This window comes from Giraffa tippelskirchi, chromosome X, assembly GCF_054371585.1.
Source record: "Giraffa tippelskirchi isolate mGirTip1 chromosome X, T2T-mGirTip1v1.2.pri, whole genome shotgun sequence".
NCBI lineage: Eukaryota > Metazoa > Chordata > Mammalia > Artiodactyla > Giraffidae > Giraffa > Giraffa tippelskirchi.
Window position 1 is genome coordinate 80,564,647 of NC_137289.1, and position 24,527 is coordinate 80,589,173.

The 24,527-nt window shown below is 39.4% G+C and overlaps 1 protein-coding gene across 15 annotated transcripts in view; it reads left to right on the forward strand.

Moving 5' to 3' along the window:
- Window positions 1-24,527, forward strand: part of BRWD3 (bromodomain and WD repeat domain containing 3) — a 154,248-nt gene that overhangs the window by 120,646 nt on the left and 9,075 nt on the right. For 12 of the 15 annotated variants that reach the window (XM_081565936.1, XM_081565933.1, XM_081565930.1 and 9 more), the window contains 6 exons: window positions 6,189-6,329; window positions 7,206-7,280; window positions 8,701-8,853; window positions 10,173-10,336; window positions 10,710-10,807; window positions 14,716-14,874. In XM_081565936.1, coding sequence (XP_081422062.1) covers window positions 6,189-6,329; window positions 7,206-7,280; window positions 8,701-8,853; window positions 10,173-10,336; window positions 10,710-10,807; window positions 14,716-14,874 — 790 coding nt within the window. Of the gene's footprint in view, window positions 1-6,188; window positions 6,330-7,205; window positions 7,281-8,700; window positions 8,854-10,172; window positions 10,337-10,709; window positions 10,808-14,715; window positions 14,875-17,327; window positions 17,486-21,859; window positions 22,069-24,527 lie in introns of those variants that run through there. The other 3 variants (XR_014075867.1, XR_014075866.1, XM_081565934.1) reach the window with 2 other exon arrangements.

Consider the following 24,527-nt stretch of genomic DNA (forward strand, 5'->3'; position numbering starts at 1 on the left):
TCATTTAAAAAAGAGTTCAAGTCCCAAGTTCCTAGACACCAATCAAGGGCTAACCTGACAAGCAAGGCCTGTTAAAGATAGCCTCAGGTCTTTATGTTAACTCTGTTCTGCACACTTCTACTCTATGATAATTAGACAAACATTTGTTGTATATAAGGAAAATGTTTCCTTTCAAATACTGAAAGAGAATGTATACTAAAGACATCAAAATAGTAAAGGCTAGAGTACATTCTGATGACAAAGAATTTACTTTAAAAATATTGTTCAAGTGTTATTTTGAGAAAATTATGGTGCCATTGTCAAATATTCTTAACTACCAGCAAAGATTAAGGTATTAAAATTATTGCCCTTATACAGGAAAAATTTCTTCCTCTGTGTTTAAGATTTGGATTTTCTCAAAATGAGAATTCAGAATACTAGAGTTCTTCCTGTTTCCATGAATATAATAATCTAGTTTTTGTTTATATTTTTGCCAGGGGGAATGATGTTTAATCAAAACTAAGACACTTTTAAATGGGTGTTGTAAGACAAGTGCAGACAAAAAGAGAGCAAGCCGGGCAGTCAGGCAAGAAAAGGGAATTTATTAGAGGGAAAAGAGAGGGTGACTGGCTCTTAAGGAGAACCAGCGTTCTCCCTTTCTGACAGAGTCCTTCTTATACCCCACAAATGAAAAATTCTCTGACGGGGTGGTCACCTAGCCAGAGCTCTGAAATCTGGCGGTCTCGCAGCTTTGAGAAGATAGGCGCCAGTGAGATAACAGGATGCCATTTGGGCAATTTGGTCAGTCTCACAGATCACTGTGATTTATTCTTTGTTTGTGAAGTCAACATAATGAGCCATCTTATCAATGAGACCCCATGTGGGCCCTATCATTCCAGTCTTTTTGGTTTAGGATAAGGGCTGAAGGTCAATCTTCTGTAACTGCCTCCTTCGGGACAGGGGCTTAGTGGGGGTAAGATAAGAAAAGGCTGAATTGCGGATCAAGGAGATTTGTGTTGAGTCAAAGTTTTTGATAATCTGAGTGAGTTAGAAGTAGCTCGTGGATGGTTCGGTTGGTGAAGGCTTGTAAGTGGGCCTGAAGAAATTTTGAAAAAAGATTCATTAAACATGGGCCAAAAGTTAGAATAAGGGTAAGTAGAGGGAGAGGGCCTAGAAAAGGTAGGACCCAGGGCATCCAATTCCAATTGCTTAACCAGTTTTCCCATGAATTACTGAGGTGTTGGTGTATTCTCGAGGCTCTCTTTGTTAGATTTCTTGCTGCTTCCTTTACAGTGCCTGATTTATCGGCATAAAAACAGCAGGCTTCCTCGAAAAATAGGCATAGGCCTCCTTTTTCTGCTGTGAGGAGGCCTAATCCTCTTCTGATTTGGAGGACCACGGCTGCCAGGGAATCTAGCTGGTTTTGGATAGTGATATGGCTGTTAGGTATTTCTTCTAGGCTGTCAGTGAGGTCTTTAGAAAGGCTTTGATGGTAATTTAAAGAAGTTGTGAGTCCTGTGGTCCCTGTCCTAATCACAGTGGCTATTCCTAAACTGATTAATAGAGGAATGAATTGAATTGCCTGTCTGGGTAGGTTATGAGTTAGTGGGATAGGAAGGGTCTCATTGTTAGGGGCAATAGAAATATCTGGGGCCAGATATACCAGGGTGCCTGTTCCTGTCCAGTTAGTGGGAAGACATAAATAAATAGTAGTTCCACATAAGAAAAAAAATTCCAGGAGTAAGAAGACAACAGCTGAAATCAATAGCAAATAGGAGTCTTTCTGGGAATTTGTTAGTAGTCTCTGAAACTGACAGTGAACTCACCAGTGTAGCCCCTACAAGAGGAGTATTTACACCATGTGCAGAAGGGACTCTCCCAGAGAAAGTAAGAAAATGTCCTGCAGTTCCTGAGACACAATAGAGAGATGTGAAGTGTGATTACAGAGGTGTGGCAGTATAGTTCCTAGTTGAGGGTAAGAATTGTTTATAGAGTTTTGTCCAGTAAAACAGAAAGGAGCCTACTGTTGTAGACAAACGTCAGAAGTGGTGGGTGTTAAGGAGCAGTAACCAGGCTAGATCAGAGGGTGGGCTTGGGATAGTAATAGAGGCTTTGAATTTTGAGAGAGGGTCCCTCCCAAGAATAGGAGTGGGGCATTTTGGGAGTATGAGAAAAGAATGTGAAAATGGGCTATCTTAATGTGTGCAAGGTAGAGGCTCCGTTATTAGTGGTATAGATATTAAATAGTCAACCCCCATAACAGACCTGAGAGACCTTGGTTTCTCCGGAGTAGGCAGGCATAGCGGAGTAAGTGGCCCCCGGGTCAATGAGAAAGGAGATCGGCTTACCTGCCACTGTAAGAGTTACCCTGGGCTCCGTAGAGGTGATGAAAGTTGGGGACTGGGGCCCTGGGCACCTTCAGTCTTCAGCAGCAAGTCCAAGGATTCTGAGCAGAGCTGGGTTGGAGGACTCCTGCTCAAGACCAGGAGCAGATGTCGGATCCCTGGAGGGGAATTTGGGCAGTCGACCTTCCAGTGTCCCTTTATGCCATAGCTGGGACATGGACCTAGAGGGGGCCTTAGCTTTAGGCATGAGCGGGCTCAGTGGCCTTCTTTGCTGCATTTGAAGCAGGGCCCAGGTGGCTTCCTTTCTTTGTTGGTTGATGGAGGCTTGGAGCCACGTAGGGCAGTGGCTAAAAGGTGGTATTTGGCCTGATCTCATTGGGTCTTCTCTAACTTTGCCTGTTCTTCCCGGTTATTGAAAATCATAAAGGCTAAATTTAAAAGGTCTTGTTGAGGGGTTTGAGGGCCGCCTTCTGCCTTTTTTAGTTTCCTTCAGATATCTGGGGAAGACTGGGCGATAAAATGGGTGTTAAGGACAATGGTGCCCTCTGCTGAAGTGGGGTATAATTTTGTATATTTTTGTAGCGCTTCCGTTAACCTGGCTAGAAATTGTGCTGGGTTTTCGTCTAGCCCTTGAGTTATTTCCTGGAGCTTATCAAAGTTGATGGCTTTATGCCCTGCCTTTTGAAGGCCCACAATGAGACAAGCAACCATGTGACTACGGGATGCTCATCCAGGTCTTCCTGCCTGATAATCCCAGTTGGGATCTTCTCAGGGGACAGCCATTGCCCCTACGGGCTTAGTGTTGTCTGTCCTGTGTATCTCATCAGCATGTGCCTGAGAGACTTGCCATACTCGTTCCTTCTCTTCTGGGAGAAAAGTGAGGAAAGGATGGTGTAAATATCATGCCAAGTTAAGTCATAGACTGGATAAGATACTTGAATTCTTTTAGATAATTAACTGGGTCTGAGGAGAAGGAGCCAAGACGCTTTTCAATCTGAGATAGATCGGTGAGGGAGAATGGGACATGAACCCAAACAATGCCTTCTGCTCCAGCTACTTCCGGTAAAGGGAGGAGTGGAGCAGAGGAAGGAGCGGGATCCTGTGGTGAAGTTTAAAGTTTAAAGTTGTTCAGGACCAGGTACAGGGAGGAGATCTAGGTAGGTCAGGGTAAAGCCTTGGGACGCTTGGGGTCGAGGGTGAAGCTGAGGTCTCAGAGCTTATCTCAGGCACAGGCTGGGGAGGGGTTTGGGAGCTTCAGCAGTGGCAGAGGCCTGAACTTGAGAAGGAGGGAGGGAGGAGAGGACGTAGGTAGGGTGGAGGTTGTGGAACTGGATCTATGGCTGCAAGGGGATTGGGAGCGATAGGGGTTGAGCTGCGATCAGAAGTACTTGAAGGAAGAAGAAGAGTCGGAACAGAGATGGGGAGGCATTGTATTAGGAGGATGTGGCCCAGAGTGGGCTAAGAGTATTTGAGTAGTAGAACAGGATTCACAGAGAGAGGATTGAGAGCAAAGAGCAAAGAGCCTGAACATAAGGGATTTCTAACCACTTGCCATTGCATCTACAGAAGTTACCAAGGTCCCGTAGAATATTACAATTGAGAGTTCCGTTTTCTGACCATTGGGACCTGTTATCAATCTGTATTGCAGCCAGACAGTGTTAGAATAGTAAATAAGTCTTTTTGGTCTCATCGCCCCTTGGAAGCCCAAGGCTTTTCAGGTTTCGTAGAAGACATCCTTCAGTTCAGTTCAGTTCAGTTCAGTCGCTCAGTCATGTCCCACTCTTTGCAACCCCATGAATTGCAGCACGGCAGGCCTCTCTGTCCATCACCAACTCCCGGAGTCTACCCAAACCCATGTCCATCAAGTCAGTGATGCCATCCAACCATCTCATCCTCTGTTGTCCCCTTCTCCTCCTGCCCCCAATCCTACCCAGTATTAGGGTCTTTTGCAATGAGTCAACTCTTCGCATGAGGTGGCCAAAGTATTGGAGTTTCAGCTTCAACATCAGTCTTTTCAATGAACACCCAGGATTGATCTCCTTTAGGATGGATTGATTGGATCTCCTTGCAGTCCAAGGGACTCTCAAGAGTCTTCTCCAACACCACAGTTCAAAAGCATCAATTCTGTGGCACTCCGCTTTCTTCATTGTCCAACTCTCACATCCACACATGACTACTGGAAAAACCATAGCCTTGACTAGACGGACTTTTGTTGGCAAAGTAATGTCTCTGCTTTTAAATATGCTATCTAGGTTGGCCATAACCTTCCTTCCAAGGAGTAAGCGTCTTTTAATTTCATGGCTGCAATCACCATCTGCAGTGATATTGGAGCCCCCAAAAATAAAGTCTGACACTGTTTCCACTGTTTCCCCATCTATTTCCCATGAAGTGATGGGACCAGATGCCATGATCTTAGTTTTCTGAACGTTGAGCTTTAAGCCAACTTTTTCACTCTCCTCTTTCACTTTCATCAAGAAGCTCTTTAGTTCTTCTTCACTTTCTGCCATAAGGGTGGTGTCATCTGCATATCTGAGGTTATTGATATTTCTCTTGATTCCAGCTTGTGTTTCTTCCAGCCCAGCGTTTCTCATGATGTACTCTGCATAGAAGTTCAATAAGCAGGGTGACAATATACAGCCTTGACGTACTCCTTTTCCTATTTGGAACCAGTCTGTTGTTCCATGTCCAGTTCTAACTGTTGCTTCCTGATCTGCATACAGGTTTCTCAAGAGACAGGTCAGATGGTCTGGTATTCCCATCTCTTTCAGAATTTTCCACAGTTTATTGTGATCCACACAGTCAAATGCTGTGGCATAGTCAATAAAGCAGAAATAGATGTTTTTTTGGAACTCTCTTGCTTTTTCGATGATCCAGCGGATATTGGCAATTTGATCTCTGGTTCCTCTGCCTTTTCTAAAACCATCCTAGAGGAGTAGATTTTGACGGCTCGGGTTGAGAATTTCCCATTGCAGCCAAATAGGGAGGTTAGACAAGGGCAAGAGAAAGCAAGGAGAAAGGTCTGAGAGAAAAGACGTCCCCATTCTCAGGACTTTATCAGACAGTAATAATAGTCTGCTTTGAAATGGGCGTCCCCTATTTCAAAGTGAGACAAGGCGCAAGGCAGAGGGCCTGAGGGCCATGGGGATCCTCCCGCCTAGCCCTAGGACTTGGAAACCAGGCAAGAGAGAGAGGATCCGAGGGAGTGGGATTTCACTCACCCTTGTAACCAATGGATGAAATGTGGGCCGGTGTGTGAATGTCAATCCAGCAAGGCAAGTGGAGAGTCCCGTCCCGGAGCTCGTCTCAGTTTCTCCGCAAGGTCCAAGGAAGGGGACCACTGCAGGTGGGCTCATGAGAGGAGCCCACTCAGTTGCGGTGGATCTTCCCTCCCGGGGTTTCAGCACCAGAATGTAAGGCGAGTGTGGAGAAAAAGAGAGCTAGCCGGGCAGTCAGGCAAGAAAAGGGAATTTATTAGAGGGAAAAGAGAGGGTGACTGGCTCTTAAGGAAAACCAGCATTCTTCCTTTCTGATGGAGTCCTTCTTATACCCAACCAATGAAAAATTCTCTGAAGGGATGGTCACGTAGCTGGAGGTCTGGAATCTGGTGATCTCGCAGCTTTAAGAAGATAGGCGCCAGTGAGATAACAGGATGCCATTTGGGTAATTTGGTCAGTCTCACAGATCGCTATGATTTATTCTTTGTTTGCGAGGTCAACATAATGAGCCATCTTATCAATGAGACCCCATGTGGGCCCTATCAGGTGCTCTATCTTATATAGATATATTAACATCAGGAAGACAGGAGAAAAATCAATGAAGACTTAAGGAAAGAGCTTTAAAATATAATTCTTTAAAAATCTACAGGTCAAATGCCGAGGCAGAAGACAGTCTTTAAGGTGTAATCCTGATGCTTGGAGAAAACAGTGCAAAGAACTGTTGGGCCTCATTTATGAACGTGAAGACTCAGAGCCATTTCGACAACCATCTGATCCTCTTTCCTACCCAGTAAGCATAGTTATTTAAATAATTACCAATATGTATTTTAATTTCCCATAAATGACTATGCTGTCTAGTTAAGAGCTCTTCCTCCCCTTTCTTCTTTCCTTCCTTCTTTGTTAGTGCATCTCTGAATTGTGAAAGTGAGTAGTGTTATTAGTCCTGACTTTTTAAAATGGCTGACATACTTTGTGTATAAATACACAGTTGTAAACGAAATTTTAACCTAAATATCTTTGCATTTCCTTCCTGCTTTTATTTTGGATATTTATTTAATGCTTTTTACTAACTTCTAATACACTCCTACACACTGGAGACCATTCATAACATGTCAGCCTTATTTAATTTGTAATAAACATGTTATTCAATATGGTCATTTATTGAGTAACCGGTATACCATGTTACTTTTCATCAAAGATAAAAGCATGAGATCTTTAAATTATAGAATTCCTTTTCTAGGAGTTTATCTATTTATATGCTGAATAACCTTTTATTATGGATAGCAAATCTGTTTTAACTTTTTCAGAAAAATGATACAGCAAAATTTCAGAAATACATCAGACCATCCTCTGAAATTAGCAAGCATCAGTATTTTCTCTGTATACACAGGTTTCAGTTGGGGAAAAATATCATTTGAATAAGGATCAAAATTATGTTCAACAAAGCTTGATTTGTTTTTTGTAGTAGATTTAGGTAGAATAAATTAGTCCTGTGTTTTTCATAGTAGAGAATGGTGAATGTAGAATTCCTCCTTCATCTTAAATTATAGTCAGTAAAAACATTCCAATTTATGGATCTTTGTGCATTAAATCATAATTGCATTATAAATTGTGATATTTTGTTGTGGTAGTCTGGAAACACAATATATCTTTTTTACCCTAATAGGGCCATCAAGAGCAAGAGGGTGAATCCTCTGAGTCTGTTATTCCAGGACAACAACAAGATTCATCTCTTTGTGAGGTATGCTTAGTAATCTCTTAAAAGGTATATATGTTCTGATTGTTTTTGTGTTATTTTACCTTTTTAAATCTCCATACTGTAAATAAACCTTTTGTAATTTGTAAAGCTATTTTCCAACTTCGCTCACTGTCTTTTTACCTTTGCTTAAGCCTTTGGTTGGTTGTTACTTTTTTTTTAAATAAGGCATGTTCTCAAAAGTTCTTTGTAGCATCTAGGCAGGTGTTTGTTTCTATAGGTCTAAAGCTACTGTAGCAGAGTAGAAAACATCAATTATACAACATAACTATGTACGTAATTGCAGCTGATTATTCTGACTAGGACTTCATTCAACAGGCTGACTGGGGCTTTTGAATTTTGGCCATCATGTTATACAAAGTACCTATAATTTTTCTCTATGAGAAATCTTTGTTTCATAAACCATATTATATTGGAATACACTTTTTTATTTAAGCCAAAAAACTGAAAATATATTAATGCATTAAGATCAATTGTGTTTTCTTGTACTTAGAAAAATATTTTTGCCCTCTTTTTATAATACCTTTCTTCTGCCCTGTCTTCTGGCCCTTTGGCTTCTCCTTTGAGAGAAATGTGCTTTTACTTCTTAATGATTCTAAATAGGATGAAGGAGCAAATATTGGCTGTGGTTTTCACTCCAAAACATGTTTATTATTGGTGGTTGTGGTATATATAAGATATAAATTCCAGATGTAGTTCCATATGATAATCCTAGGAACATCTTAAGTAAACTTGAAATATTTAGGCTAAAATAGAGAGAATCTTCTCCCACCCCTAACTATTGGGTTGGCCAAAAAGTTTGTCTGGGTTTTCCATAAGGTGTTACAAAAAACTTGAACGAACTTTTTGGCAAACCAAATAAAAATCAAACTAATTATGAATCTGAGACTGAAGACTTTAGATGAAGCAAAAGTGTCACATTTATTAAAAAAAAACAAGGAGAAATACACAGACATGACCAATTTGATTATAACCTTCCATTAATGACAGTTTAGGGAGAATGCCCTCATTCCAACTCCCTGGCAAATTGCTCAATGAAAGTAGAAAATGGGATTATTCACACAGAATTAAATAATTTGATGTCACAAATTAACTACCCATTTTCAAGATACTCTAAACTATGTAGTGATGAAGTCAGGGGCTGTGGATTTTCTGCTCTGTCCCTTGAGGGAGTCATAATGGTTTTTCATTGAAGGGTGAGGGCTAAGGCTCTTCCACAGAACCCTACTATTTCCCTGAGCCACCAAAAGACCTCTATTAAATAGATGACTTGGGGGCTAGGAAGAGGTAACTGGCAGATTAAAGAGCAGTATATTTATTTCATGGTGATGCAAATCTCAGTCCCATTGTTTTGTGTAGTATTGTTACTTAGCCTTTGTGTTTAATAACACATTCTTCTTTGTAGGATTATCATGATGTTATAGACACTCCTATGGACTTCAGCACTGTGAAAGAAACATTGGAAACAGGAAACTATGGTAGTCCTCTGGAATTTTATAAGGATGTTCGTCAAATATTCAGCAACTCCAAAGCTTACACCTCTAATAAAAAGTCACGGGTATGAAGAACCATTATTAGTTGGATTAATTACCTAAGCATTTAGTTATATATCAGGCAATTTTCTATAACCACTTTTAAAATTGCTAAACAAGTATATACTGTCATTCTGATGTAGTTTCTAAAGTTTGATTCTCAGTACTTTCTCTGAAACAGTTTATCAAGCAAACATTAAAGAGAAATTAAGCTGCCCCTTTTGCTTTCTCCTACTTGCCTCTTCTTGACTCTTAAATAACATCTATATTTGCCAAAAAGAAGTCAAAGAGAGGAATAGTAGAAATTTGAGTATTCTTTAATATGTTCAATAAATAATTTAATAAAAATGGTTGGCAGGATTAATTTATATGAAGTATTTAGATTAGCTCTGAATATTTATGTTCCCTTTATTATAACAAATTAGTGATCTATATTGGGAAATTATAACTTTATTCATACTCACATTTAATGTAATACTTTTTTATGTTCTATCATAACTTAAACATCTTAAGAATAATAAGGTAATTTTCATGTTTTTTATCACTCGTATCTGATTAACTTTTAAATCAGTTGCACAGTAGGTGTATACATGGTCGCTTCTACTTCATATAAAATAAATTTTTACTGATTTCTGCACACATAACTTTTCATACTTTTTTCCCTATGTTGTCTGCATATTTCTAGAATAAATGTAGATTTATTTTCTACACTTACATGTGTACTTATAAATGTTTATATATCTTTTAGTAAGTTTTACATTTTGAAGCCTTTCTAAAAATATATAATGAACATTTTCCCATTTTATCATTAATTTTTGAAAACAGAAGTTTTAACGTCTCCATTGTATTCCACCATACAGGTGGTTTTGTGTTGTTTAACCAGCATCCTATTGCTAGAGATACAGATTGTTTTTAATTTTTCACTCTAAATGGATAATGCTGTGGCTAACATCTTTAACATCCTTGAACATAATGAGCATGTATAATTCTCTGATATTATCTTAGGATAAATTCCTAGTGAAGAAATTATCAGCCAAAGGATGTGTATATTTTAAGGGTTTTGGCATGCACAGCCAATTGTCTTTAGAAAGTTGTTCAGGTTAAAATATCCACTGGCAATGTATAAGAATGTTTTTTCCTACCCTTCCCAACACTGGATATTATCTTTTAAAAATCCTTATTTGTGGGTGAAAATGGTTTCTTGTTTTAATTCTTCAGGAAGAATTTTTCAAGTGTAGAAGTAGCACATATATTATGTCTGAAAGGATGATGCTGATGTTGCTAACCTTTTATTTTTATATAATTGAACTAGTTGGTAAAACAAGGCTAATTTCTACCTTTGCAGATCTATAGCATGACACTGCGATTGTCTGCCTTATTTGAAAGTCGTATTAAAAATATCATCTCTGAATATAAGTCAGCAGTCCAGAGCCAGAAGAGGAGAAGACCACGGTACAGAAAACGTCTAAGAAGCAGCAGCAGTTCATTATCTAGTAGCAGAGCTCCTAGGTATATTACACTGATGTAGCAGTTTAGTTTTCAAAACATTTTAGATGTATTACCTTACTACTTAAAGTTTATTAACTACTTTGAGGGAAACTTAAGACCCAAGAGATTTTTTTTTTAAGAACTCTTAAACTTGTGTAAAGATGGAGCTGGTAACCTAAAGCTTTGTTTATATGAATTTTACTATACCAAAACCTTTTTTAAAAAATTTTTAATGATTGAAATTTAACTTTGTCCTATTACTAGTTTGAAATATTTCACTTAAATTACATTGCATTTCTTCTATGCTTAGCTTAACCATTTTGTAACATGCTATCTATGATAACAGATTGCTACTAGAAAAAAACTGCTCATTATTATATATTTTCACTTATAGTCCAAAAGGGAAACAGAAGCAAATGAAGCTGCAGCCTAAAAATGACCAGAATACCTCAGTGTCTTATGCCAGGACTAGCTCTCCTTTCTCATCTCCTGGTAAATATGTCTTTTATTTTTGGTGTTCTGTATTTTAGCTAAATACTAAGGATATAGAAGAGGCAGCGTGGTTTATAATGCAAAGGGCAGTGGATTTGGATATAGAAAAGTTGCATTTTACCCCCAGTTCTTCTATCTCTGTGGCCCTAGGTAAGATATTAAGTCACAGTTTCTTTATTTTTAAAGTGAGGGTGTTAAGACTAGATGAATTTTAAAATAACTTAGTTTTAAAATTATGTGATTTTATGATTTTTAACATCTGTAATATCTCAGACCACTCATCTGCAATATATTTTCCAACATAAAAATTGAAAAGTCATTATGTGAGGAAGTAGTTTTCTTGGAAACATTTTTTTGACATTCTGTGCTTGAAACTTTCAGTTTAGTTCAGCTCAGTTGTGTCCTACTCTTTGCGACCCTATGGACTGCACCACGCCAGGCCTCCTTGTCTATCACCAACTCCTAGAGTTTACTCAAACTCAAATCCATTGAGTCGGTGATGGCATCGAACCATCTCATCTCCTGTTGGCCCCTTCTCCTCCTGCCTTCAGTCTTTCCCAGCATCAGGGTCTTTTCAAATGAGTCAGCTCTTCGCATCAGAACGCCAAAGTGTTTTAGTTTCAGCTTTAGCATCCGTCCTTCCAATGAATATTCAGGACTGATTTCCTTTATGATGGTCTGGTTGGATCTCCTTGCAGTCCAGGGACTCTCAAGAGTTTTTTTCAATACCACAGTTCAAAAGCATCAATTCTTCAGTGCTCAGCTTTCCCTATAGTCCAATTCTCACATCCATACACGACTACTGGAAAAACCATAGCTTTGACTAGATGGACCTTTGCTGGCAAAGTGATATCTCTGCTTTTTAATATGCTGTCTAGGTTGGTCATAACTTTTCTTCCAGGGAGTAAGCATCTTTTACTTTCATGCTGCAGTCACCATCTGCAGTGATATTGGAGCCCCCCAAAAATAAACTCTGTCACTGTTTCAACTGTTTCCCTGTCTATTTGCCATGAAGTGATGGGACTGGATGCCATGATCTTAGTTTTCTGAATGTTGAGCTTTAAGCCAACTTTTTCACTCTCCTCTTTCATCAAGAAGCTCTTTAGTTTTTCTTCTTTCTGCCATAAAGGTGGTGTCATCTGGCATGTCTGAGGTTATTGATATTTCTCCTGGTAATCTTGATTCCAGCTTGTGCTTCATACAGCCCAGCATTTCTCATGATGTACTCTGCATATAAGTTAAATAAGCAGGGTGACAATATACAGCCTTGACGTACTCCTTTTCCTATTTGGAACCAGTCTATTGTTCCATGTCCAGTTCTAGCTATTGCTTCCTGACCTGCATACAGATTTCTCAAGAGGCAGATCAGGTGGTCTGGTATTCCCATCTCTTGAAGAATTTTCCACACTTTTTTGTGATCCACACAGTCAAAGGCTTTGGCATAGTCAATAAAGCAGAAATAGATGTTTTTATGCAACTCTCTTGCTTTTTGGATGATCCGGTGGATGTTGTCAATTTGATCTCTGGTTCCTCTGCCTTTTCTAAATCCAGATGGAATATCTGGACCTACTTCATCTGGAAGTACTGTTGGAGCCTGGCTTGGAGAATTTTGAGCATTACTTTACTAGCATGTGAGATGAGTGCAATTGTGTGGTAGTTTGAGCATTCTTTGGCATTGCCTTTCTTTGGGATTGGAATGAAAACTGACCTTTTCCAGTCTTGTGGCCACTGCTGAGTTTTCCAAATTTGCTGGCATATTGAGTGCAGCACTTTCACAGCATCATCTTTTAGAATTTGAAATAGCTCAACTGGAATTCCATCACCTCCACTAGCTTTGATCGTAGTGATGCTTCCCTAAGGCCCACTGGACTTTGCATTCCAGGATGTCTGGCTTTAGGTGAGTGATCACACCATCATGATTATCTGGGTCATGAAGATCTTTTTTGTACAGTTCTTCTGTGTATTCTTGCCACCTCTTCTTAATATTTAGGTCCATACCATTTCTGTCCTTTATTGAGCCCATCTTTGCATGATATGTTCCCTTGGTATCTCTAATTTTCTTGAAGAGATCTCTAGCTTTTCCCATTCTATTGTTTTCCTCTATTTCTTTGCACTGATCATTGAGGAAGGGTTTCTTATCTCTCCTTGTTATTCTTTGGAACTCTGCATTCAAATGGGTATATCTTTCCTTTTCTCCTTTGCCTTTCATTACTCTTATTTTCTCAGCTATTTGTAAGGCCTCCTCAGACAGCCATTTTGCTTTTTTGCATTTCTTTTTCTTGGGGATGTTCTTGATGCCTGAATCCTGTACAATGTCATGAACCCCCATCGATGGTTCTTCAGGCACTCTGTCTATCAGATCTAATCCCTTGAATCTATTTTTCACTTCCACTGTATAATCGTAAGGGATTTGGTTTAGATCATACCTGAATGATCTAGTGGTTTTCCCTACTTCAACTTAAGTCTCAATTTGGCAATAAGGATTTCATGATCTGAGCCACAGTCAGCTCCCAGTCTTCTTTTTGCTGACTGTATAGAGCTTTTCCATCTTTGGCTGCAAAGAATATAATCAGTCTGATTTTGGTGTTGACCATCTGGTGATGTCCATGTGTAGAGTCTTCTCTTGTGTTGTTGGAAGAGGGCATTTGCTATGACCTTGCGTTCTCTTGGCAAAACTCTGTTAGCCTTTGCCCTGCTTCATTCTGTACTCTAAGGACAAATTTGCCTGTTACTCCAATTCGCTCTTGACTTCCTACTTTTGCATTCTAGTCCCCTATAATGAAAAGGACATCTTTTTTGAGTGTTAGCTCTAGAAGGTCCTGTAGGTCTTCATAGAATGGTTCAACTTCAGCTTCTTCAGCATTGCTGGTTGGGACATAGACTTGGATTACCGTGATAGTGAATGGTTTGCCTTGGAAATGAACAGAGATCATTCTGTCATTTTTGAGATTGCATCCAAGTACTACATTTCGGACTCTTTTGTTGAGTATGATGGCTACTCCATTTCTTCTAAGGGATTCTTGCCCACACTAATAGATATAATGATCATCTGAGTTAAATTCACCCATTCCAGTCCATTTTAGTTCTCTGATTCCTAAAATGTCGACCTTCACTCTTGCCATCTCCTGTCTGACCACTTCCAGTTTACCTTGATTGGTGGACCTAAGATTCCAGGTTCCTATGCAGCATTGCTGTTAACAGCATCAGACTTTGCTTCCATCACCAGTCACATCCACAACTGGGTGTTGTTTTTGCTTTGGCTCTGTCTCTTCATTCTTTCTGGAGGTATTTCCCCACTGATCTCCAGGAGCATATTGGGGACCTACCGACCTGAGGAGTTCATCTTTCAGTGTCCTGTCTTTTAGCCTTTTCATACTATTCATGGGGTTCTCAAGGCAAGAATACTGAAGTGGTTTGCTATTCCCTTCTCCAGTGGACCACATTTTGTCAGAACTTTCCACTATGACCCGTCCATCTTGGGTTGCCCTACACGGCATGACTCATAGTTTCACTGAGTTAAACAAGGCTGTGGTCCATGTGATTAGATTGGTTAGTTTTCTGTGATCGTGGTTTTCAGTCTGTCTGCCCTCTGATGGAGAAGAATCAGAGGCTTTTGGAAGCTTCCTAATGGGAGAGACTGACTGAAGGTGAAACTGGGTCTTGTTCTGATGTGGGGAGCTATGCTTAGTAAATCTTTAATCCAATTTTCTGTTGATGGGTGGAGCTTGAAAGTTTAATGATGTAATAAACCACTTGTTCTCAAAATACTCATATTTTCTCCTTCAAATAACTTGTAATTTTGATGTTAGAGTGAAATAACTGAGTGAGCTATAGTTTTAAAAGCAGCCTTTTTAGTTTTTATGAGAGCATAATTATGTTAACATTATGGTCTTTTTTTAAACGTTAAGTTTCAGATGCTGCTGAAGGGCTTTCAGTGTATTTACTTGATGATGAACCGGATGGGCCATTTTCTTCATCGAGCTTCAGTGGATATAACCGAAGTGGAAATAGCCATGACCCAGGGAAAGCCAAATCATTTCGAAATAGAGTTTTGCCGATTAAGCCAGGTAAGAAATAAATATGAACAGGGCATTTATCCTTTGTTTATTTATGACAAATCATTTAAAAGCTGATATATTTAGGTAGTAAAAATTAGCATGTCCTTAAAATTAATGAGGATTTCAATATTGTCAAATTTGAGTCAGATAGGATTTCATATGCACATTTCTAAATATATCTTAGTCTTTTAAAATAAAATTTAAAATGAGTAGGGGAGAAAAACTAAATAAAGTGGTCTTTCCCTGAGCATATAAAACCCAGACTGTTTGACATATTTAACATTGTTAATTTTATTAAAACACATTAAGAAAAAAGGAAAAAAATTCCAATATCATCTTTAAATAGGCCTAATATTTCTAAGGGCTACCCATATTTTACAAAGGGTTTATGTTGAAAAATGAGCCTTCTTTCAGTCAACACCCACTTCTGAAACCTTCTTTTTGTTTTCCAGTTATATAACTCAGATATTCTCTTTCTCCGGGGCCTGCTGTCTCAATAATTCAGGGGTTTTCAGACTGCTCTACCTATTTCTGGGTAATCCACAGAGGTACTTCAGAAAATCTCAGAAGAACTTTCTCCATTCAACCAGAACAACTCTTTTTTTTTTTTATTTCATGTGATGAGCTTTCATATAACTTTCATTTGAAGAATAATTTTCATTGCTAAAAAAGAAATCACTGACCTAATAATTCATTATCATGTACATCCAGTTTGGACCATGTCTGGGGGCATCAGTTATAAATACTGAATGTTATGCAAACTTTATGTTGTAGACCCTGACCATGTTCAAAGGAAGTTCTGATGTAGTCATCCGTTTGAAGTTTGGAAGAATGATTAATATTCTTTTACAAATATCTTTTTTGGAATATATACATTCTAATTTATATAAATTTTAATGAAAGATTAAGTAGTTTATTATTATTGAAGTATTAAATAACTTAAAAATATATATTCTAAAGTTATATTTTGTGTTATATGACAAATATTGAAGCATCTGATTACTTTAAAATAATTAGTACCTTATTTTTCCCAGTATATATCATTACCTTCACCTTTGATCCTGCTATACATTGCAAATTCATTGCCACTTCTCTTTTTGTCCTTTCCTTCACTGTCAAGCTTTTAGAAAGAATAGCTTCTACTTTCCACCTCTGTTTTCTTTTCATCTAAACATCCCTTTATCCTTTGTAGTCTGACCTCTGCTGCCACCACTCCCCAAAAGCTATTCTCCTCAGAATCACCAGTAATCTTCAGTGACCAACCAGTGTCCTTTTCTTAGTACCCCACCTCCTCGATCTCTCTATATCTTTGCATGCTATTGACTACCCACTCTAGGAACTCCACTGCTTGGCTTGTATACTCTACTGATTGTATATCTCTGTTTCGCCCATATTTCTATATTTTGTCTTTTCTTTGGCCCCTCATGCTTCCTATTTGCAGTTTTTCACTTTTTTTTTGTCTTCTACAAATAAAGGAATCTAATAACTATGGCAATAATCTTTATGCTAATGACTCCAAATTCATGTATCTAGCCCTAACATCTGTTTGTTCTATCAGTATAATTTATACTACTTCCTAAAAAAAGTTTCCTCCCTTGTGTGCTTAGCATCCATTTTTCTGTTTCAAGTGTGCTTCTTTCTCTGCACTCACTATTTTAGTTAATGACACTGTCATCTTCTGAGTCATCCAGCTTAAAATCTTACAACATTCTTTGACTCACCTCTTATCCCTCATATGTGTCACTTTCTAAGTTTTGCAAATTCTACAACTTTTTAATATCACTTAAATCTCTTGTCTACAGTTCATGTTGCTATCCCCATAGTTTCTCGCCTAGTCTAGTAGTCAACGTGGGTGGTCACAATGAGATACTATAGACTGGGTAGCTTAAACAACAGATACTCATCTTTTAGCAGTTTTATTGAGATACCATTTGACATTTAAAAATTGTATGTTTAAAGTGTACCACTTGATATTTTGTTATATATATGCACTGAGAAATGGCCACCAGAGTCAAGCTTAACATTATCCATCACCTCTACATAGCCACGATGTGTGTGTGTGTGTGTGTGTGTGTGTGTGTGTGCGCGCGCGTGCATGTGTGCATGTGTGGAAAAGATTTAAAGTCTGGCCTCTTAGTGAATTTCAGGTATACATTGCAGTATTAACTGTTGTCACCATGCTGTATATTTGATATCCAGAATTTATTCATCCAGAATAACTGAATCTCTGTACCCTTTTACCAACACCTCCACATTTTTCCTCCCTCCAACTCCTCCAACTCCTGGCAGCCACCATCCTACTCTTTGCCTCTATGAGTATGACTATTTTAAATTATGCATATAAGTGATATTGTGCAATATTTCTTTTTCTATATGCTGCTTATTTTGCTCAGCCTAATGTCTTCCAGTTCTATGCATGTTGTAAATGGCAGGATTTCTTTCTTTTATCCATTCACCTGTAGGAAGATAGGCTGTTTCCATGTTTTACCTCTTATGAATACAGCTATATTGAACATGGGAATGCAGACATCTCTTCAAGATCCTGATTTCTATTTCTTTGGATATTTGCCCAGAAGTAGGATTGCTGAATCAAATGGTAGGTCTGTTTTAGGGAACATCTGTACTGATTTCCATAATGGCTGTACTGACTTACTTTCTCTCCTACAGTGTGCGAGGGTTCCCTTTTCTCTTTATCCTCACTAACACTTGTTATCTTTTTTTCAATTTTGTATTTTATTATTTAGTTTTTAAAGTTTTTTGGCTGTGCTGCACAACATGTGGGTTCTTAGTTCCCCAACCAGGGATTGAACCTACACCCCCTGCATTGGAAGTGTGTAGTCTTAACCACTGCCAGTCTTTATCTTTTCAATATTAGCCATCCTAACAGCTGTGAGTTCAGTTCAGTTCAGTCTCTCAGTCGTGTCCGACTCTTTGTGACCCAATGAACCGCAGCACACCAGGCCTCCCTGTCCATCACCAACTCCTAGAGTTTACCCAAACTCATATCCATTGAGTCGGTGATGCCATCCAACCATCTCATCCTCTGTCGTCCCCTTCTCCTCCTGCCTTCAATCTTTCCCAACATCAGGGTCTTTTCAAATGAGTTAGCTCTTCGCATCAGGTGGCCAAAATATTGGAGTTTCAGCTTCAACATCAGTCTTTCCAGTGAACACCCAGGACTGATTTTCTTTAGGATGGACTGGTTTGGTCTCCTTGCATTCCAAGGGACTCTCAAGAGTCTTCTCCAACACCACAGTTCAAAAGCATCAGTTCTTCAGTGCTCACCTTTCTTTATAGTCTAACTCTCACATCCATACATGACTACTGGAAAAACCATAACCTTGACTAGATGGACCTTTGTTGACAAAGCAATGTCTCTGCTTTTTAATATGCTGTCTAGGTTGGTCATGACTTTCCTTCCAAGGAGTAAGCGTCCTTTAATTTCATGGCTGCAGTCACATCTGTAGTGATTTTGGAGCCCAAAAAATAAAGTCAGCCACTGTTTCCCTGTCTATTTGCCATGAAGTGATGGGACTGGATGCCATGATCTTAGTTTTCTAAATGTTGAGCTTTAAGCCAACTTTTTCACTCTCCTCTTTCACTTTCATCAAGAGGCTCTTTAGTTCTTCTTCACTTTCAGCCATAAGGGCGGGGTCATCTGCATATCTGAGGTTATTGATATTTCTCCCGGCAATCTTGATTCCAGCTTGTGCTTCATCCAGCCCAGTGTTTCTCATGATGTACTCTGCATATAAGTTAAATAAGCAGGGTGACAATATACAGCCTTGATGTATTGTTTTTCCTATTTGGAACCAGTCTGTTGTTCCATGTCCAGTTCTAACTGTTGCTTCCTGACCTGCATACAGGTTTCTCAAGAAGCAGATCAGGTGGTCTAGTATTCCCATCTCTTTCAGAATTTTAACAGCTGTGAACTGATACCTGATTGTGGTTTTGATTTGCATTGCCCTGATGATTAAAGATGTGCACCTTTTCATAAATCTGCAATAGACATTATTTTCTCATAGTTCTGAAGGCTCAAAATCCAAGATCAAGGTGCCAGCAGGATTGGTGTCTGGTGAGGACTTTCTTCCTGACATGCTGATGGCTACCTTCTCCCTGTGTCCTCATGTGGCTTTTTCTCTCTATACACAGTCAGGGAGAGCCAGCAAGCACTGGAATATCTTTCTCTTATAAGGATGCCAGTCCTAGTTCATTAGGGCCCATCTACCCTTATGATTTCATTTAATTTTAATTATTTATATAAGGGCCCTGTCTCTAAATACAGTTATATTGGGGGCTAGGGCTTCAACATATGTATTTGGCAAAGGTGGGGAGGGCACACAAATTATAGTCCATAACACTTAGATTATTATACCAATCTTGTAATTATTGTCACCATGCAACCCTACTCTGTTCTCTCCAGTGTTTCCAGTCCACTCTCCTGTTTTCCTCCTACCCTGTTTATCTTTGCCAATATTTTTTACCTTTAAATGTTGAAATATACCAAGTCTCAGTTCTCAGCCACCTTCTTGCTCTCTTGGTGAGCTTTCTCAGTTCTCTTCACCCTAAATGTTACCTCTTTACTGAAAATTTCCAAAACTGTATCTCCAGCTCTATCCAGGTCTCCCTTGATTTCTAGACTGCTATCTCTACCTGATTTTCTTTTTCTTCTTAAAATGCCTTAAGATTTCTAGTAGTATTTTAAATCTGGAATATCTGTTTTTTTCCAACAGCTTCCCCAAACCTATTCTTCATTGTTCTCTAACCGAGCAAAATATTTCCACCATCCACCAACTTATTCAGGCCATAAAACCTTGGAGTTGACTTTCCTTTTTGCTTAGCATTTCATATTCAGCCAGTCAACAATTCCTGTCAGTTCGAACTATAAATGTTGGTTCTGATAGCTCCTCCAGAAGGAAATATGTAAATCCAATCACTTCTCATCACCTTGATTGATAAATTTCTCATATCTTACCTATCATGTCTATTACAGTGTACTGCCAATTAATCTCTGCTTCCAATCTTGCCCCTTCTTTATTCTGTTCTCTGTACAGCAACCATTGTTGTTCAGTCGCTCAGCCATGTCCAACTCTTTGCAGTCCCATGGACTGCACCATGCCAGGCTTCCCTGTCATTCATAATCTCCTGGACCTTGCTCAAACTCATGTCCATTGACTCAGTGATGATGCCATCCAACCAGCTCGTCCTCTGTCATCCCCTTCTCCAGCCTTCAATCTTTCCCAGCATCAGGCTCTTTTCTAAAGAGTTGGCTCTTCGAATCACGTGGCCACAGTATTGGAATTTCAGTGTCAGCATCAGTCCTTCCAATGAATATTCCAGGGTTGATTGCCTTTAGGATTGACTGGTTTGATCTCCTTGCTGTCTAAGTCTTCTCCAACACTACACTTCGAAGGCATCAATTCTTAGGCACTCAACCTTCTTTATGATTTAACTCTCACATCCATACATGACTACTGGAAAAACCATAACTTTGACTAAATGGACCTTTGTCGGCAAAGTAATATCTCTGCTTTTTAATATGCTGTCTAGGTTGTTCATAGCTTTCCTTCCAAGGAGCAACTGTCTTTTAATTTCATGACTGCAGTCCATGAAAATAAAGCCTGTCACTGTTTCCATTGTTTCCCCATCTATTTACCATAGTACAGCAACCATCAGTTCATTTCAGTTCAGTTCAGTCACTCAGTTGTGTCCGACTCTTTGTGACCCGATGGACTGCATCATGCTGGGCCTCCCTGTCCATCACCAACTCCCAGAGTTTACTCAAACTCATGTCCATTGATTGGTGATGCCATCCAGCCATGTCATCCTCTGTCATCCCCTTCTCCTCCTGCTCTCAATCTTTCCCAGCATCAGGGTCTTTTCCGTTGAGTCAGTTCTTGGCATCAGGTGGCCAAAATATTGGGGTTTCAGCTTCAACATCAGTCCTTCCAATGAATATTCAGGACTGATTTCTTTAGGATGGACTGGTTGGATCTCGTTGCATTCCAGGGACTCTCAAGACTCTTCTCCAACAACATAGTTCAAAAGCATCAATTCTTCAGCACTCGGCTTTCTTTATAGTCCAACTCTCACATCCGTAAATGACTACTGGAAAAACCATAGCTTTCACTAGATGAAACTTTGTTGGCAAAGTGATATCTCTGCTTTTTAATATGCTGTCTAGGTTGCTCATAATTTTTCTCCCAAGGAGTAAGCATCTTTTAATTTCATGCTGCAGTCACCATTTGCAGTGATTTTGAGCCCAAAAAAGTAAAGTCTGCCACTCTTTCCACTGTTTCCCCATCTATTTCCCATGAAGTGATGGGACCGGATGCCATGATCTTAGTTTTCTGAATGTTAAGCTTTAAGCCAACTTTTTCACTCTCCTCTTTCACTTTCATCAAGAGGCTCTTTAGTTCTTCACTTTCTGCCATAAGGGTGGTGTCATCTGCATATCTGAGGTTATTGATATTTCTCCCAACAATCTTGATTCCAGCTTGTGCTTCATCCTGCCCAGTGTTTCTCCTGATGTGCTCTGCATGTAAGTTAAATAAGCAGGGTGACAATATAGAGAATTGACGTACTCCTTTTCATATTTTGAACCAGTCTGTTGTTCCCTGTCCTGTTCCAACTGTTGCTTCCTGACTTGCATACAGGTTTCTCAAGAAGCAGGTCAGGTGTTCTGGTATTCCCATCTCTTTCAGGATTTTCCACAGTTTATTGTGATCCACACAGTCAAAGGCTTTGGCATAGTCAATAAAGCAGAAGGAGATGTTTTTCTGGAACTCTCTTGCTTTTTCAATTATCCAGAAGATGTTGGCAATTTGATCTCTGGTTCCTCTGCCTTTTCTAAAACCAGCTTGAACATTTGGAAGTTCACAGTTCACGTATTGTTGAAGCCTGGCTTGGAGAATTTTGAGCATTACTTTACTAGCGTGTGAGATGAATGCAATTCTGCGGTAGTTTGAGCATTCTTTGGCATTGCCTTTCTTAGGGATTGGAATGAAAACCGACCTTTTCCAGTCCTGTGGCCACTGCTGAGTTTTCCAAATTTGCTGGCATATTGAGTGCAGCACTTTCACAGCATCATCGTTTAGGATTTGAAATAGCTCAACTGGAATTCCGTCACCTCCACTAGCTTTGATCATAGTGATGCTTCCTAAGGCCCATTTGACTTCACATTCCAGGGATGTCTGGCTCTAGGTGAGTGATCACACCATTGTGATTATCTGGGTCGTGAGGATCTTTTTTGTACAGTTCTTCTGTGAATTCTTGCCACCTCTTCTTAATATCTTCTGCTTCTGTTATGTCCATACCATTTCTGTCCTTTATTAAGTCCATCTTTGTATAAAATGTTCCCTTGTTATCTCTAATTTTCTTGAAGAGATCTCTAGACTTTCCATTCTATTGTTTTCCTCTGTTTCTTTGCACTGATCCCTGAGGAAGGCTTTCTCATCTCTCCTTGCTATTCTTTGGAACTTTGCATTCAGATGGGTATATCTTTCCTTTTCTCCTTTGCTTTTGCTTCTCTTCTTTTCACAGCTATTTGTAAGTCCTCCTCAGACAGCCATTTTTCTGTTTTGCATTTCTTTTTCTTGGGAATAGTCTTGATCCCTGTCTCCTGTACAGTGTCGCAAACCTCCGTCCATAGTTCATCAGGCACTCTATCAGATTTAGTCCCGTAAATCTATTTCTCATTTCCACTGTATAATTGTTAGGAATTTGATTTAGGTCATACCTGAATGGTCTAGTGGTTTTCCCTACTTTCTTCAATTTAAGTCTGAATTTGGCAATAAGGAATTCATGATTTCAGCCACAGTCAGCTCCCAGTCTTCATTTTGCTGACTGTATAGAGCTTCTCCATCTTTGGCTGCAAAGAATATAATCAGTTTGATTTTCGTGTTGACCATCTGGTGATGTCCATGTGTAGAATCTTCTCTTGTGTTGCTGGAAGAGGGTGTTTGCTATGACCAGTGTGTTCTCTTGGTAAAACTCTATTAGCCTTTGCCCTGCTTCATTCTGTATTCCAAGGCCAAATTTGCCTGTTACTTCAGTTCGCTCTTGACTTCCTACTTTTGCATTCTAGTCCCCTATAATGAAAAGGACATCTTTTTTGAGTGTTAGTTCTAAAAAGTCTTGTAGGTCTTCATAGAACCGTTCAACGTCAGCTTCTTCAGCATTACTGGTCGGGACATAGACTTGGATTACAGTGATATTGAATGGCTTGCCTTGGAAACGAACAGAGATCACTCTGTCGTTTTTGAGATTGCATTCAAGCACTGCATTTCGGACTCTTTTGTTGACTATGATGGCTACTCCATTTCTTCTAAGGGATTCTTGCCCACAATCACAGAAAACTAACCAATCTAATCACATGGACCACAGCCTTGTCTAACTCAATGAAACTGAATCATGCCACGTAGGGCCATCCAAGACAGACGGGTCATGGTGGAGAGTTCTGACAAATGTGGTCCACTGGAGAAGGGAATGGCAAAACACCTCAGTATTCTTGCCTTGAGAACCCCATGAACAGTATGAAAAGGCAAAAAGATAGGACACTGAAAGATGATCTCCCCAGGTTGGTAGGTCCCCAATATGCTCCTGGAGATCAGTGGGCAAATAACTACAGAAAGAGTGAAGATACGGAACCAAAGCAACACCCAGTTGTGGATGTGAGTGGTGATGGAAGCAGAGTCCGATGCTGTAAAGAGCAATATTGCATAGGAACCTGGAATGTTAGGTCCATGAATCAAGGCAAATTGGAAGTGCTCAAACAGGAAATGGCAGAAGTGAACTCGACATTTTAGGAATCAGAGAAGTAAAATGGACTGGAATGAGTAAATTTAACTTAGATGACAGCAACCATAGCACTCTTTTAATGTAAATTGAATCCTGTCATTCTCTATCTTTAAAATTCTACATTGGCTGTCATCTCCTACTTATTTCCTAATTTTCTCTTCTACTCTTAATTTTACTGGTTTCTGTTTCCTCCAGTGGAAGTCCAGGTATCACCTCATTCAGTTTTTTTTTCCTCAAATACTACCTCTGCCATAAAGTCTTCCCTAGCTATTATACATACATTCACACTCTTTTCTTTACCCACTTTTCCTTTTCTTTATAACCCATTTTAGTACTTGAAATTATTTATTTGTCTGCTTCATTGTCTATGAGGGTTTCCACACTAAAATATAAATTCAAAGAGCAAATACTTTGTCTCATCATTGCCATATTCCAAGGTCCAAACAGTGCCCAGTTGATAGTAAGTAGTTAGTAATAATTGTTGAATGAATGCATAAAATTATTCTGAACATGTTCCCATGTTCCCTTCTAGAGTTCCAAGCCCTCAAATGTTTACCTAGCTTTTTCATTCCCCATCATCCCTACACAGTCCCTTCATCCCCTGCAAAATTAGTCAGAGAAAGATAAAAACCTTAGTATCTTCCATTTCAGGAGCTTCCCTGGTGGCTTAGTGATAAAGAATCTGCCTGCCAATGCAAGAGATATGGGTTCGATCCCTGGGTTAGGAAGACCCTCTGGAGAAGGAAATGGCAACCCACTCCAGTATTCTTGCCTTGGAAATCCCGTGGACAGAGGAGCCTGTCAGGCTGCAGTCCACGGGGTTGCAAAAGAGTCAGACATGACTTAGTGTCTAAACAACAACA